The sequence below is a fragment of the Pseudochaenichthys georgianus genome, chromosome 6 (assembly GCF_902827115.2).
Source record: "Pseudochaenichthys georgianus chromosome 6, fPseGeo1.2, whole genome shotgun sequence".
Classification (NCBI taxonomy): Eukaryota; Metazoa; Chordata; class Actinopteri; order Perciformes; family Channichthyidae; genus Pseudochaenichthys; species Pseudochaenichthys georgianus.
In genome coordinates, this window is record NC_047508.1 from 31,702,846 (window position 1) to 31,716,756 (window position 13,911).

Genomic DNA, 13,911 nt, shown 5'->3' on the forward strand with positions numbered 1-13,911 from the left:
ACCATTCCCATTTAGGCAACACAGGTCACATGCAGTTTGTGAAAATCTATGCAACACATGAAGGCTTCACCATCCCTCACCTGTGCTCATTTTTGCAACTACATTATAGCCCCTGCACTGCAAGACTCAACTATTTCATCTTCTCCTAACAAACACAGAGTGATACAAGAAACAAGTCATTATCTTTGGATGTCTGCAGTTTGCTGGTAAGGCTAACAGGAACATATTAAAAGTTTTATTACGTTTTGGTGTGTTAAAGCAGAAAAAAGGTTGTACAATTAAATGTCCTGCCTTTTAAATATATGCTAAACCAACAAAGTATATTTAAAAGGAAATGTAATAGTAATTTGAAAGAAAATTGTAATTTACCTTCACCTTGTCTTCACTTTTCAGAAGTCCTTCACTCCTCTTGGCTGCAGACTGAGCAGAGCAGCATCTCTCGCATCAATGGATTTGCGTAAATGGGTTTTGAGTGTCTGCGCAGCGGTTGGCGTGGTGCTCATACTCAGTGAACGTAAGTAGACAGCAGTTGTGCTTCATACTCAGGGTCACATAAAACAGCTCAGTTAATCTCGACATGTCTTGAACAGATTCACGCTGTGAAAACACCTGGGAGGTTCCTCGTTTTGACGGCTGGTACAACAGTTTAGGGAATCCTAAACGCGGAGCTGTCGGTGAGTTACAGAGTTTTACAAGTTTGCAGCAGCAGCTGCAGCAGCAGCAGCAGCAGCAGCACAGTAGCGTGCAGCAGCAGCAGCAGCAGCACAGTAGCGTGCAGGCTGCAAGAACACCTGTGTCACTTCACTGTGTGTGTGTGTGTGTGTGTGTGTGTGTGTGTGTGTGTGTGTGTGTGTGTGTGTGTGTGTGTGTGTGTGTGTGTGTGTGTGTGTGTGTGTGTGTGTGTGTGTGTGTGTGTGTGTGTGTGTGTGTGTGTGTGTGCGCGCGCGTGTGTGTGTGTATGCTCGTGCAGGCTCTCACCTTGTGCGCCTCGTGCCCGCGGAATACTGGGACGGAGTCTACCAACCTGTCAACGAGCCTCTGCTGCCAAACCCCCGCAGACTGAGCAGCCTGCTGACCGGGGGGCCTTCTGGTCGGCCCTCAGCACGCAACCAGACCGTGCTCTCGCTGTTCTTCGGTAAATATATATCATGCATGTTGTTGCATTGAAGTGCACCTTCAAGAAACGCAGTCAGAGATACATGACTGAATACAACATTGAGGCGACAAGTACAACTTGTGAGAATGAGAATGCACCAAAATGGCGACATGTTATTTTCAACTTAAATCTTACCGAAAGTGTTGCCCACGATTTTAAGGTATTACTTTCATTGTTGCTAATGTAAACGTAGATTTAAATGCAAACTCCTAGGCATAATATTTTAGAGAAGCATATTCTAAATTAAATTAGATATTTGCTGATATTAAACCATTAATATGACGTAATTTCTTTGTTTGTGAGTGAACATAACACAACATTTCAGGTACCAACCATGTAAATGTTTTCGTAGTTTTTTGGCTTTTAATTGTTATTTTTTGTACTTTTAAGGTTATCATGTTTCGTTTGACATTTTTGACTCGAGAACACCTGGATGTCCGCCTGAGTTTATGAACATCCCAGTCCCAAAGGGGGATCCTGTATTTGACCCCACTGACACCGGGAAGGTCCTGCTGCCCTTCCAGAGAGGATTGTGGGACAAAGAGTCCGGCCAGAGTCCCAGTAACCCTCGCACACAGGTATCAGTATAAAACGGAAGGTTTGTTAATGGTATCACCATAATGCTGCCTCCATATACAACTGATAAACCTGAACACTATAATGTCCAATAGAGCACACAAATATGATCAAACACATGCAACATGTGTAGGTGAACTTGGTGACAGCATGGATAGATGGCAGCTCCATCTACGGCCCCTCCAGCTCCTGGTCCGACTCCCTGAGAAGCTTCTCTGGAGGGCTCCTGACTTCAGGCTCTGAGGGGAACATGCCATATCAGGCAAAAGAACCAAGTCTCATGTGGAGCGCCGCTGACCCCTCTACAGGAGACCATGGACCAAAAGGCCTTTATGGTGAGAAACTTCAGAACTGACCGGAAACATAACACCATTTGTAAATAAGTAATATTATTGAATCAGTGAGTCAGCAGAAAGTGGGGTCAACATCAAGGGCATCTTATAAATACATCAGCGCTGCTATTAGTTGCAGAAAAGTGCACTTCACTGACTGTCATTGATTTACTCGAGAGCACGGTCAAATATAATTTCCTCTGTACCTGGAGTGCAGTACCTCCAACCTTATAGTTAAGTGTGATTTATTGAAGCAGGAATGTTGGCTGGAGCTCAATACCAAAACTGGGGAGCTAAGTGGAATTTAATGTATGGCCTTTAAGGCCCAAACTCAACAGCAATGTATTTTTCTAAGTTCACAATAGACCACAGCTCTGCCTGTAGAAATTCTCTCCTCATTAAAAGAGTATTTTAACTTAAAAGGAGTTTATTGTGACACTTGCATACAGGTTAAAAAGTGCATATAATAGATCTCAAAATCTAAGCAATTTACTCTACTCTAAAACCTGCATAAACTTCCCTCAATATGAGAACAAATAGGTTTGTGTGTGTGTGTTTGGCTGAGCTACAGCTTTAAAACAATCTGGTTTGTGAAATATCGTTTTTCAGTGTATGTGGTAATAGTACCACCTAATCGATACTGCAGCAGAAACCAAGCTGCAAGACGTTCTTGCAAATATTTTTTGCGCCACGTCTGCTTTGATCAGTGTTGCAGCCTGTGAGGCTTAGTCCAGAGAGGCCCTGCCTGACGTCAGTTATGACTCTTTAATTATTGTGTTAATGGCTTGTGAGGCTCACCACAGAAAATCCCTCTCTGTATAGCATTGAGAAGCAGTGCAGTTGTCATGACACAAGTGTTTTGTTGCTAGTGTTGTTAAAAGTCTGTCGTAATTATGTGGGGGAGAGGCGGAAGATTATCTGCTGTTGTCACCGCTCTGCTGCTGCTTCCTTCAAAACAAACCGATCATTTATCATTACATTAGTGTTCAGATATCCTCATCAATCAATGCAATCAGATTGTCACACTGCACTTTCCAGTTTCTACACCACTCTGTATAAAAACATGTCACACATACAACCTAGTGTGTGTTTCTCAGGTTGTAGCTGCAGTGATGTGAATTCATATGATGGAAAAGCAGAATTCCCTATAATTTGTGCCATCTTCTGTGTCCAGAGTTGGGAAATGCCTGGGCCAATGAGAACATGTTCACGGCAGCAGAGGGGATTATCTGGTTTCGCTACCACAATTATGTAGCCTCCAAACTGCATGAGGAACACCCAGCGTGGTCAGACGAAAAGCTCTTTCAAAACGCCAGGAAGACCGTTGTGGCCAGCTTTCAGGTAGAAGGAAAAGTCTCCATGTAATCCTCTCGCTGCTCAGCTGCAGATTTAAGTTGCACTTTGGAAAGAGTGAGGATGCATGTACGCCAGGTGGTCTTAATGTTATGGATTTATTTAATTGCGAATGAATCATCTCTTTCTTGTTTGATTAGTTGAGTCTGTCCACTGCAAAAACTGTCCTCAACACGTAGCTTCTCGTCTTATATTGAAAATTATACTCTACTATTTGCTATCAAATAATATTTTCCTCATATCAACATTAAAATAAGAGTTTAATATATAAGAATAAACTATATCATAAAAAATGATGGATATATCAAATGTAATGCATAAATGCAATCATGTTGGGTTTTAGTGTGGATTCAAATGCTGCAATAACTTTTTCCCATCTTATTCTTCCACACAGAATATTGCTCTCTACGAATGGCTGCCCGCATATCTTGGAGACAAAAAGCTTCCTCCTTATCCAGGTAAGAGTCAGCCAGAGTGCGTGTGCGTACAAGTGGAGGGGAACAGGTAATGCACCGATGACCACAAGCCTTGGTGAGGTGAGCTATCGTTGTTGGTGTTTGACAAATATGTGCTTCGTCAGCAAAGCATCACCCTCAGTCCCCTTCTTCTGCTGAATAAGCAGCCGCTGCTGAAGAAAGTTAAAAGGACAAAGGGCTGATAAGACCAGCACCTTAATCACTCTTCATTTTATATCTATACTTATTTTGTTGACGTTGACCATTTTGATTATGTTGTAGGTTGTTATTGATAGGGAATTTATTTATTTGGCCCTTAGTTTTGCCTTAACGTCTCATGTCACTCCTCTCTTTCTGATCACAGGCAAACAGCACTGGGGAAGCTATGATAAGGCAGGCCCTTATTTTGTGCATGGGTTTCACCAACAGCTGTGTCTTAGACATGACCATAAAACAATCTCTTCTTCAGTCAATACCAGGACATTTTGTGAGCGTCTTGTAGTATAATGTTAATTATGCTCTTAGGAGTGGTTAGGTATCAGGGACTGGGGAAGATAACTTCAGAGTTAGTTTGAGCAGAGGCTGTGTCACCACTGTGTATTAGCAAATGTTTCAATTCTCTGGCAGTATCTTCTAATACATCTTCAGTGTTTTACATCAATGTTGTCTTACCGGTGTCTTCCTTGTGTTTCCAGTTCTTTGCTCCAATAAATGTATCACAGTTATCATGCAGGAGGATTATTTCCAAGATAGATTATAAATTATAATGTTTTCTTATATTGTATGGTGTTATGCTCTGATCTATCTGTGCACAGGCTACCAGAGGTTTGTTGATCCGGGGATTTCTCCTGAGTTTCAGGCAGCTGCCATGCGATTTGGCATCACTATGGCCCCACCTGGTGTTTACATGAGGTATTAGTATTTATTATCCTGGAAGCTGTAAAACCAAAGAACACTTTGTATAGTGGGCTTTAATTAAGTGTAATATTATCCATATGTTGCTGTAAGCAGTGTCTTGCCCTATCTGAAATACAGTATAAATAACTAATAAGAAATACAACGTCTCCTTTGTCCTTCAGAAACAGAACCTGCCATTTTCGAAAGACTGTCAACATGGATGGCAGCTTATCACCAGCAATGCGTCTATGTAACAGCTTTTGGAAACGTCAGGTATATAATTTATCTGCATTTAATTTAATAATAATAATAATTTAATAACTTATTAATGCTTCGTCATATGTTTCTAGAGTAACAATGTGAATACGAGCCAGGATGTGGACGACCTCGTCATGGGCATGGCTTCCCAGATCGCAGAGAGAGAAGACAATACTGTTGTGGAGGACCTTAGAGGTGTTTATTTATGATTATTCACTGGATGTGGGAAGGATCAGTAACAGGCTTATTACCAAGTCGTTTTTCACATAAAAGGAATTTGCCTTTTTGCTTTGGTGCAGAAATTAAAAGAACCACAATAGTCAGAAAATCTTAAATATAACATAGAAATGCACAATAAAATCACTCTACAAATCATTCATATACAGTACACATATAAGGTAGTTCATTCATCTGATCTGATTTGCGCCCTGACAGACTTCATGTACGGGTCCTTGAGGTTCTCGCGGACAGATCTGGTGGCCATGACGGTCCAAAGAGGGAGAGACTTCGGCCTGCGTAGTTACACTGAGATCAGAAAAGCTCTGGATCTGCCTCCTGTCAAAACATTTGAAGACATAAATCCTGAACTCAAATGGAGCAACCCACAGGTTAAAATCTTACAACAAAGTATGATGAAAGCACATGAAAAAAGTTTGGCAGTGATCTTGTGTTTCAAAGTGTGTAATTGTGTCCAACAGCTGCTCCGGGATATTGCAGAGCTGTACAACAGAGATATCTCAAAACTGGAGCTCTTCCCCGGAGGACTGCTGGAGGCTGTCGGTGCTCCGGGTCCAGTTTTCTCTTCCATAATCCTAGACCAGTTTGAACGCATCAGAAACGGAGACCGCTTCTGGTTTGAGAACAAACAGAATGGGTAAGCTCCTTTCTTAAGGTCTTTCAATAAATAAATAACTGTCATTGTGTCTGATCCTATGGTAGTGTGTGATTTATCTCACATGCTCTTAATACAGTTGTTTTCCAGTTTGTTCACAGATGAGGAGATCCAGAAGATCCGCAATGTGAACTTTCATGATGTTCTTATCGCAGTCACAAGTGCAGAAGCCACTGATATACAAAATAATGTGTTCTTCTGGAAGAATGGTAAAAACTTGTGTGTTTTATATTTGATTCATTAACAAACATTTAAAGCATGGATACAAATAAACAGCTCTCCGTTGCTTTAGGTGACCCTTGTCCTCAGCCCACACAGCTGAATGATTCCATTGTCCATCCCTGCACCAATGCGACTAGACTGAATTACTTAGATGGAAGTAAAGCTGGCTTCGTGATATTCATCATTGTTCTGTTCCTCTTTCCTGTTGGTCAGTATCACACTCCCAAATCCATCTGTTTTCACTCAGCATAATTCAGATTTCACTCCTCAGCAGTTTTGTTGATCCTTTTTTACTTCCACAGTTAGTTTCCTGGTGGCCTGTATGGTAGCGTATCTTCGAAAGTACAGGTACAGGAAGTTCCAGAGAAGAAGAAAGGCTGGTGACAGAACAGAGGAGCCAGCTGTGGGAATTGCTGGTACGAAATAAATCGGATCCTTTTAATAGTGTTGATTGTTAAAAACATAATATCTATAAGTCAGGTTTTAAAAACTGACTCGATGCCAGTTTTACACGACTGCCTATCATCAGCTTTGAATGACTGCTTCACCGCCCTTCAGCAGCCATTATGATGTCATATAAGTATCAACACAATCGTAAAACTGAGCTGATGAATGAATTGAAGTGGTAATGACCGTTCATGATTTATATTCCGTCAGCTAGAAAACCCAACTTATTAAACCAGACAAATAAAACTCTTGACAGATGACAGTGAAACCAATCTGGTAGTTTCTGTTATTTTAAATCCTGTGCTCATCATCATCCAGAGCCCTGCCTTTCACCTCGTCTCATTCTGAATTTGCTCTCCAGCCTATGAGTGGCAGGGCCATAAAAAACCTCTGCATCCTGTCAGCGTGGCGGTGGATGAGAGGAGGAAGCTGCAGGTCTTTGACAGATCTGGGTACGCTCAGCGCTGCCTCAATCTGGGCAACCAGGACTGCCTAGACGTGCTTCTCTCCAACGACAGGAACCATACAGCTCTGCTGCTCAAAGTGTCCAAAGAGTACGACCTGGTGAGGACAGGTGGGGGGTCACGTTCAGGTTTTTGATCTAAAACAGCTGCAGTCTGATTCAAACTGTACTACGAAAGTGTTTTCTGTTGCTGCTGTTGTAAGCATAAACATCCAAATAATGTGTTCACATTTAAGATTTTCTGCACTTTAAGCAAATCCAGTTTTCCCTCTTTTGCAGTTAAGTTGCTTTTGCTCTTGTTTTCACCTTATCCAACCGTTGATGCAAGCACGTTTCTGCAGATGTACCTGATTTAAATCACCTTTATCTGACTCCAGTCCTGTTTTTCCTTTCCTGTTTGCACATCCAGGTGCTGTTTTTTGATGACGAGAGCAAACGTGCAGCATTTGTCAAGCATCTGCGTCCGGGGGTGACAGACATTGGGCAGGAGATTAGAGTGAAGGAGATGAGAGAGAGGGAACTGCTGAAAGAGGCTTTAACCAGAGAGCAGAGGGCTCAGATTGTGGAAACTTTCATTCGACACGCTTTCTCCAAGGTAACTACAGCCTCTGGATGTTTACATCATCCTCAACGGCAGCAGTTTACAGCTCAACCACAAAATGTCCTTAATCCCTGTTTAAGGTCAAAGTAGGTCTGACCTCTACCCAAAAGAACTATCTGTTGGTCTTGATGGTGACCTCATGTGTGATGGACATCCAGTAACCTCAGTCATTAGTCAACGTCGATGATATTACTGATGACACTTTGGATACGTGTAATGATCTGTCCCTCCTGTGCACAGGTCTTGGAAATAGAGAAGTGTGACGCCGGCGACATGAGCGGCGTTTCAAGCAAGAAAGCCAGAGAGGTCCTCGAGTGCGAGCTGACAGCGTCTGAGTTTGCAGATGCACTGGGCCTCAAGTCCGACTCTTTGTTTGTAGACTCCATGTTCACACTCGCAGATAAAGATGGAAACGGTTACCTCTCCTTCCAAGAGTTTCTGGATGTGATGGTTATCTTTATGAAAGGTAAAATGCATAAACCCAAAATGCTGTAGCTGTTTTAGGTTTCGGTATGCTGTCATCTAAGCACTGCATAACATGTCAATCTGCAGTTTGAATATTTAGGTGCTCAGTACATGGAGTGAATTATCTTTTGAGGTGGGATTTTTATCACCACTTGTAAAAATAAATAAAAAAACGCACTAATAAATGTGTAATGAACATTTTTCTGCAAATATCCTTGAATTTGTGCAGAAAATATAGTTTTAAACATAACATTTTATTTATACATAAAAATGTAATGTTTCAAAATTCTTGCAAAAAGGAAAAATACTCTGAAACAGCATTTAGACCATAGTGTCTAAAACTTTTTAATGAAACTTAAAATAATGTTAAGGGATATCTACTATGACTGTCCAGCTGAAAATACAAATCAAGCTGCGGAACACATTTGGAAATTAATGAATGAGGTAGATCAATGAATAAATCAATTTAAAAGATCACTTTCCTTCAAGGTTTTCTAGACTAATATTATGTAGATTTAGACATCTAGGATAGAGAATGGACTACATGACTAGCGCTTCGGATATTTAATAAAAAAAGGTCATGTACCAGTCAACTTAGTAAAATAAGTCGAGTCTTACATTATGTCATTGGTGTTTGTATTTAACCAGGATCCTCTGAGGAAAAATCCAAACTGATGTTCTCCATGAACGACATTGGTGGAACTGGTTTCTTATCAAAAGAAGAATTTGCCCGGATGCTCAGGTTTGATCGATGTTTCCTTCTGTCTGCTTTGATTGTTTTTTTTCTATCGGTTGGTTCATTTTAGCCCTTTTGGTGTGCTGCAGGTCTTTCATTGATATCTCCAACGGTGCTCTGTCAAAGAGTCAGGCGGAGGACGGCATCAAGTCCATGATGCAGGCCGCAGGCTTTAATAACAAAGAGAAAATCTCATGGCAGGATTTCCATTTCCTCCTGCGAGACCACGAGAAGGAGCTGCAGTTTGCCCAGCTCAATGTCAAAGGTCAGAAAAGTTTGGTGTAAAAACTTTTTTGTTCATCCTCATTTCTCTGACCTTGTCTGATGAAATGAATGTGTGTGCAGGGATGGAGAAACAGGGGAAGAAGCGGATGAGTCGAGACCAGAGAGTGTCCTTCATCTGTCCAGGAAACAGGTCAGCAAACAGACTACGATCACTCATCCAGATCACAAATCTGTTGCTTGTCAATGTGGATAAAAACAAAGATCCACTGGAGCTTTGTAACTTTTATATCCCCTGTGTCCATTGTGTCCCAACTTACTAGCTCGTCCATTTCTTGTTTACAGCAACTACAAGACAGATGGATCGGAGCTACGCAGACGGAAAAAGTTTGTTCTTTTTAGATTTTTGAAAACTATATCTATAGTTTTAAAAAAAAGTTTTCCTGAGTACCTTTTGCTTATTTTATTCTCTAATATTTATGTATTGAGGAAACTGTGGTTGTTTGAAAAACCAAGGTTTACATTTTTTTTTTTAAAGTATTTTTTAACAGTAAGTATCACACCCGACTTCCTCTGAACCGCACAATAATAGACAGAACAGTATATCCACTCAATAATAATCTGATGGATTTTGATGTTTTCAGGTTAGGTGTCAGCACTCCAAATGTCTACGTGAAGCCCAAGCGCGAGCAGTACATAAGGAACCCAATTCAGCAAAACATCCAGCACTTCAAGCGCTTCATTGAGAATTACCGCCGTCATATCGTCTGCTTCATCGCCGTGTACGGCATCACAGCTGGCGTGGCTCTTGAAAGGTGTTACTGTGAGTAGAAATTGTAAAGCTTCCTCACTTTGTTAAAGTTTTAATTATTTCCTTCAGCTTCATACCCTTTCTATTGTCAGTGTGCCTTTTCTGAACACTTTAAACACCTTGTTGTTCAGACTACGCTTTGCAGTCTGAGGCCACAGGTATCCCAGAGACTTCAATGGTGGGCATCGTCATCGCCCGTGGCTCGGCTGCCGCCATCTCCTTCCTGTTTCCCTACATGCTGCTCACTGTGTGTCGCAACCTCATCACGCTATGCCGAGAGACTTTCCTCAACCGATACATCCCATTCGACGCAGCCATTGATTTCCATCGCTTCATGGCCATGACTGCCATCGTCCTTTCAGGTTGGGAGACTGCAAGGAGATGATAGCAGAGAGGGATTATGGGAGATTAAGTTCTGGTGTCTTCACTTTTTGAAATTTGATTAATGTGACCTCCTTTTTCTATTCTAACTGTAGTTATTCATACTTTGGGCCATTTGGTCAACATCTGGATCTTCTCCATCAGCGACATTGGCATCCTGTCTTGTCTTTTCCCCAAAGTCTTTAATAACAACGGGTAATGTTTAAATAATCCTTCTCATTCTAGCAGAATACTTTGTGGAAAGTCATGTTGACAGACTTATATGTGTTTTCATTTCAGGTCTGAACTTCCTATGAAGTGGTCATGGTGGTTCTTTCAAACTGTTCCAGGTATGATAAGACTTGTTTATTTTTTTTTATTATTATTTTTTTTATCGTTTATTTTGCAGGGACAATGCACATTAATGAACACTTAAAACAAGAAAATGCAAATAGTGTAAACATGCCGTATTTTAGCCTGGAGCTAATTTCCATTCGCAGCCCCTTTACACATAGCAAAAACAAATACATGATGTGCAAAAGAGCAAGAACAGCATACAAGCATTTACCACATGGCAGTACAATATAGCAGCAACGACATATAAAGTGCAAGAGAAGATAAAAGAGCTAACCTAAAGTGCAAGAGGAGATACCCCTGTATTAAAGTGCATTTAGCGGTGATTGCACGTCTGTTTGTTTCTCAACCATTCTTTTAGTTGTCCTTTAAAACTATTGAGAGTGGGACAATCCCGTTTAATTAAGATGCAAATGGACGGCTTTTTTGTTGTGCTATAATTCCGTTTATTTGCTCTTCTTTACATTACATTTCTTCTTTGTCCTTTTCCTAGGAACGACTGGTGTCCTGCTTCTTTTTACTTTTGCATTTATGTATGTTTTTGCCTCACGCTATTTCCGTCGCATCAGCTTTCGTGCATTCTGGATCACACATTACCTCTACGTTGTCGTGTACATGCTAGTAAGTACTTTTATGACCTTAAAATACCCGAAATGCACTTCAGGTGGCTTTCATGCTGAGGGACAGTTTTTAAGAACAATGTGATGCTTGCTTTGTCAACAGACAGTTATTCATGGCAGTTTTGCCTTGATCCAAGAGCCCCGTTTCTACATCTACTTAATTCCACCTGCACTGCTCTTCCTGCTGGATAAACTGATCAGTTTGAGCAGGAAAAATGTGGAGATCCCTGTGGTGAGAGCTGAGCTGCTGCCTTCAGGTAATAGTTCTCAAAAACCTTAAAAATAGCTTAATTATTCTCTGTCTTCGCTAACTAAAAAGCACTATTCCATCCGCTGTACTGAAATCACATTGTTTGTTTGCGTTTACATTTACCTGTCCCTCGGCTGTCCTACCTGCAGGTGTGACACATCTGGAGTTTAAGCGACCACAGGGCTTTGTGTACCGTTCAGGCCAGTGGGTTCGTATTGCGTGCCTGAAGTTAGGCACAGATGAGTACCATCCATTCACACTCACGTCAGCCCCGCATGAAGAGACCCTGAGTCTGCACATCCGAGCGGTGGGGCCGTGGACCAGCCAGCTCCGAGACCTCTACACGGAGGAGAGCCTGGTTGAGCTTGGCGCCTATCCAAAGGCAGGTTCAAGTATTGTTTTATGTGTGTAAACAATCTTATTCATCATTCTTTGTCTTTTCATGACCTTGATATTCATATTTTCTTTCATCCTCAGCTGTACCTGGATGGCCCGTTTGGCGAGGGCCATCAGGAGTGGATTGACTTTGAGGTGTCTGTTCTGGTGGGAGGAGGAATTGGAATCACCCCATTCACCTCCATCCTTAAAGATCTCGTGTTCAAGTCCTCCATGAAGTCCAAGATTCTGTGTAAAAAGGTAAAAAAATGTTTGTATCCCTCCCTGCAGCTTTTTTATTTGTGCATGAAGCTCACTCCCTAAACGATCTCTTCCTCTTATTTCTGTCACTAACATGCGTTGATTCTTTGAAGGTGTACTTCATCTGGGTGACACGTACACAGCGTCAGTTTGAGTGGGTGTCAGACATCATCAGGGAGGTGGAGGAGATGGACACGCAGGAGCTGGTCTCTGTCCACACTTACATCACTCAGGTGGCCGAAAAGTTTGACCTCCGCACCACCATGCTGGTAAGATCTGCAGTCCACTTTTGCAAGTGTAGAGAATAGAACAACGACTAAAATACAGCTTAATATTTAACAAATAATCACTTCAATGTTGAAATACTGTATATGTTTTATATAATATAATAATATTCAAAAGTGTTGGGAAATATGCTCCCATGTTTTCTTGCTGTGAACTGGATGAGAAAGTACTCCTCTTATATTTAAACGAAAATATATATATATATATATATATATAGACACAGACAACAGGCATTTTGCTAAATTTAGCATACTGACTGGAACCAGGAGCAACAGCTGGATCCAAAATCCAACAATTACCACTTTTTAACCCAAATGTAATCCATGATTTTAATGATCTTAAAGTTATTATAACCTATTTTAAAGCCTATGATCAGAACTGCTTCCATAGCAGTGGTCAGCAATTCAGATATAACAGACGGTCGAATGTCCTAATGAGACTAATCAGGATTGAGTATTCAACAAAGCTGTGTAAGTAGCTAATCTAACTGGCTGCTTGTGGCATTGATTTTCTCATTTAACTCGGAAAGAAAGCTCTAAGGATATGTCCCTAAACTGTTTGTTTAAAGTTAAATATTAATGAAATCCACTAAGGATCACTTATTTTGTAATGTGTGGACAGTATGTGTGTGAGCGCCACTTTCAGAAGGTGTGGAACCGCAGCCTCTTCACCGGCCTGCGCTCCGTCACACACTTCGGACGGCCTCCCCTGGTCTCCTTTCTCAGCTCACTGCAGGAAGTTCATCCAGAGGTCTGTGCTTCATGCATATTCAACTCCCTAATGTTTGTCTGAAACACAAGCCTGTTTCAATTTGTATAATTTTTCCGTAGGTGGGCAAAATTGGTGTGTTCAGCTGCGGACCACCAGGACTGACCAAGAATGTGGAGAAAGCTTGCCAGCAGATGAACAAGAGGGATCAGGCGCATTTTATTCATCACTATGAGAACTTCTAATTTTTCTCAGCACAGGAAAAGACTATTACAGAAAGAAAGATGATCCACTTTATGCTGGATTATACAAATTACTGTAGCAGATAATGACAGAATCACAGAGCTAATGTAGGAAGTTTTTGATTTTATGTAATATCTCAAAGGTAAAGATACTTGTTCCCGGCTGAATACATTTACATCTTTATTTTTCTATCATGAATATTATGGTTACAATCATTTCTATCATTCAACATAGCATACAAATACAGAATTGTAATCACAAGTTATGTTAAATCATCATGCATCTCTCATGTGTGATTTTATTCACTATTTGTTTTAAAGATTAGAGTTAGCTGTTAGTCTTTAGTAATCTGTTTTTAATCATAATGTACCATTGATTTTGTTGAGTACTTGTGCTTTTGTTTGAAATATCTTGAACAAATAAATGAACAATGTACAACCCAAAAACATTGTGACTGCCCCACTCAGCTCATGAATATAACAGTAGCTTTTAATGTCAAATCTAGGACATTAGATTATGTAAGGACCTGCAGGGTTGTGTGCAGTAGAAGCCCCCTAAATCCTGCTTCT

General features: G+C 41.0%; 1 protein-coding gene across 1 annotated transcript; it reads left to right on the forward strand.

Moving 5' to 3' along the window:
- Positions 1 to 447: 447 nt before the first annotated feature.
- Positions 448 to 13,660, forward strand: duox (dual oxidase). The gene is made up of 33 exons (XM_034085881.1): positions 448 to 514; positions 591 to 674; positions 971 to 1,135; positions 1,547 to 1,734; positions 1,866 to 2,067; positions 3,239 to 3,405; positions 3,812 to 3,875; positions 4,688 to 4,784; positions 4,952 to 5,042; positions 5,120 to 5,222; positions 5,463 to 5,635; positions 5,726 to 5,901; positions 6,010 to 6,128; positions 6,212 to 6,349; positions 6,444 to 6,557; positions 6,950 to 7,152; positions 7,461 to 7,646; positions 7,893 to 8,118; positions 8,766 to 8,859; positions 8,943 to 9,118; positions 9,199 to 9,268; positions 9,421 to 9,462; positions 9,720 to 9,898; positions 10,018 to 10,248; positions 10,363 to 10,462; positions 10,547 to 10,596; positions 11,094 to 11,221; positions 11,324 to 11,477; positions 11,620 to 11,852; positions 11,948 to 12,106; positions 12,220 to 12,375; positions 13,013 to 13,141; positions 13,222 to 13,660. Exons 1-33 carry the CDS (start codon positions 448 to 450, stop codon positions 13,342 to 13,344), a joined length of 4,587 nt encoding a protein of 1,528 aa, XP_033941772.1. The 3' UTR covers positions 13,345 to 13,660.
- Positions 13,661 to 13,911: the final 251 nt, after the last annotated feature.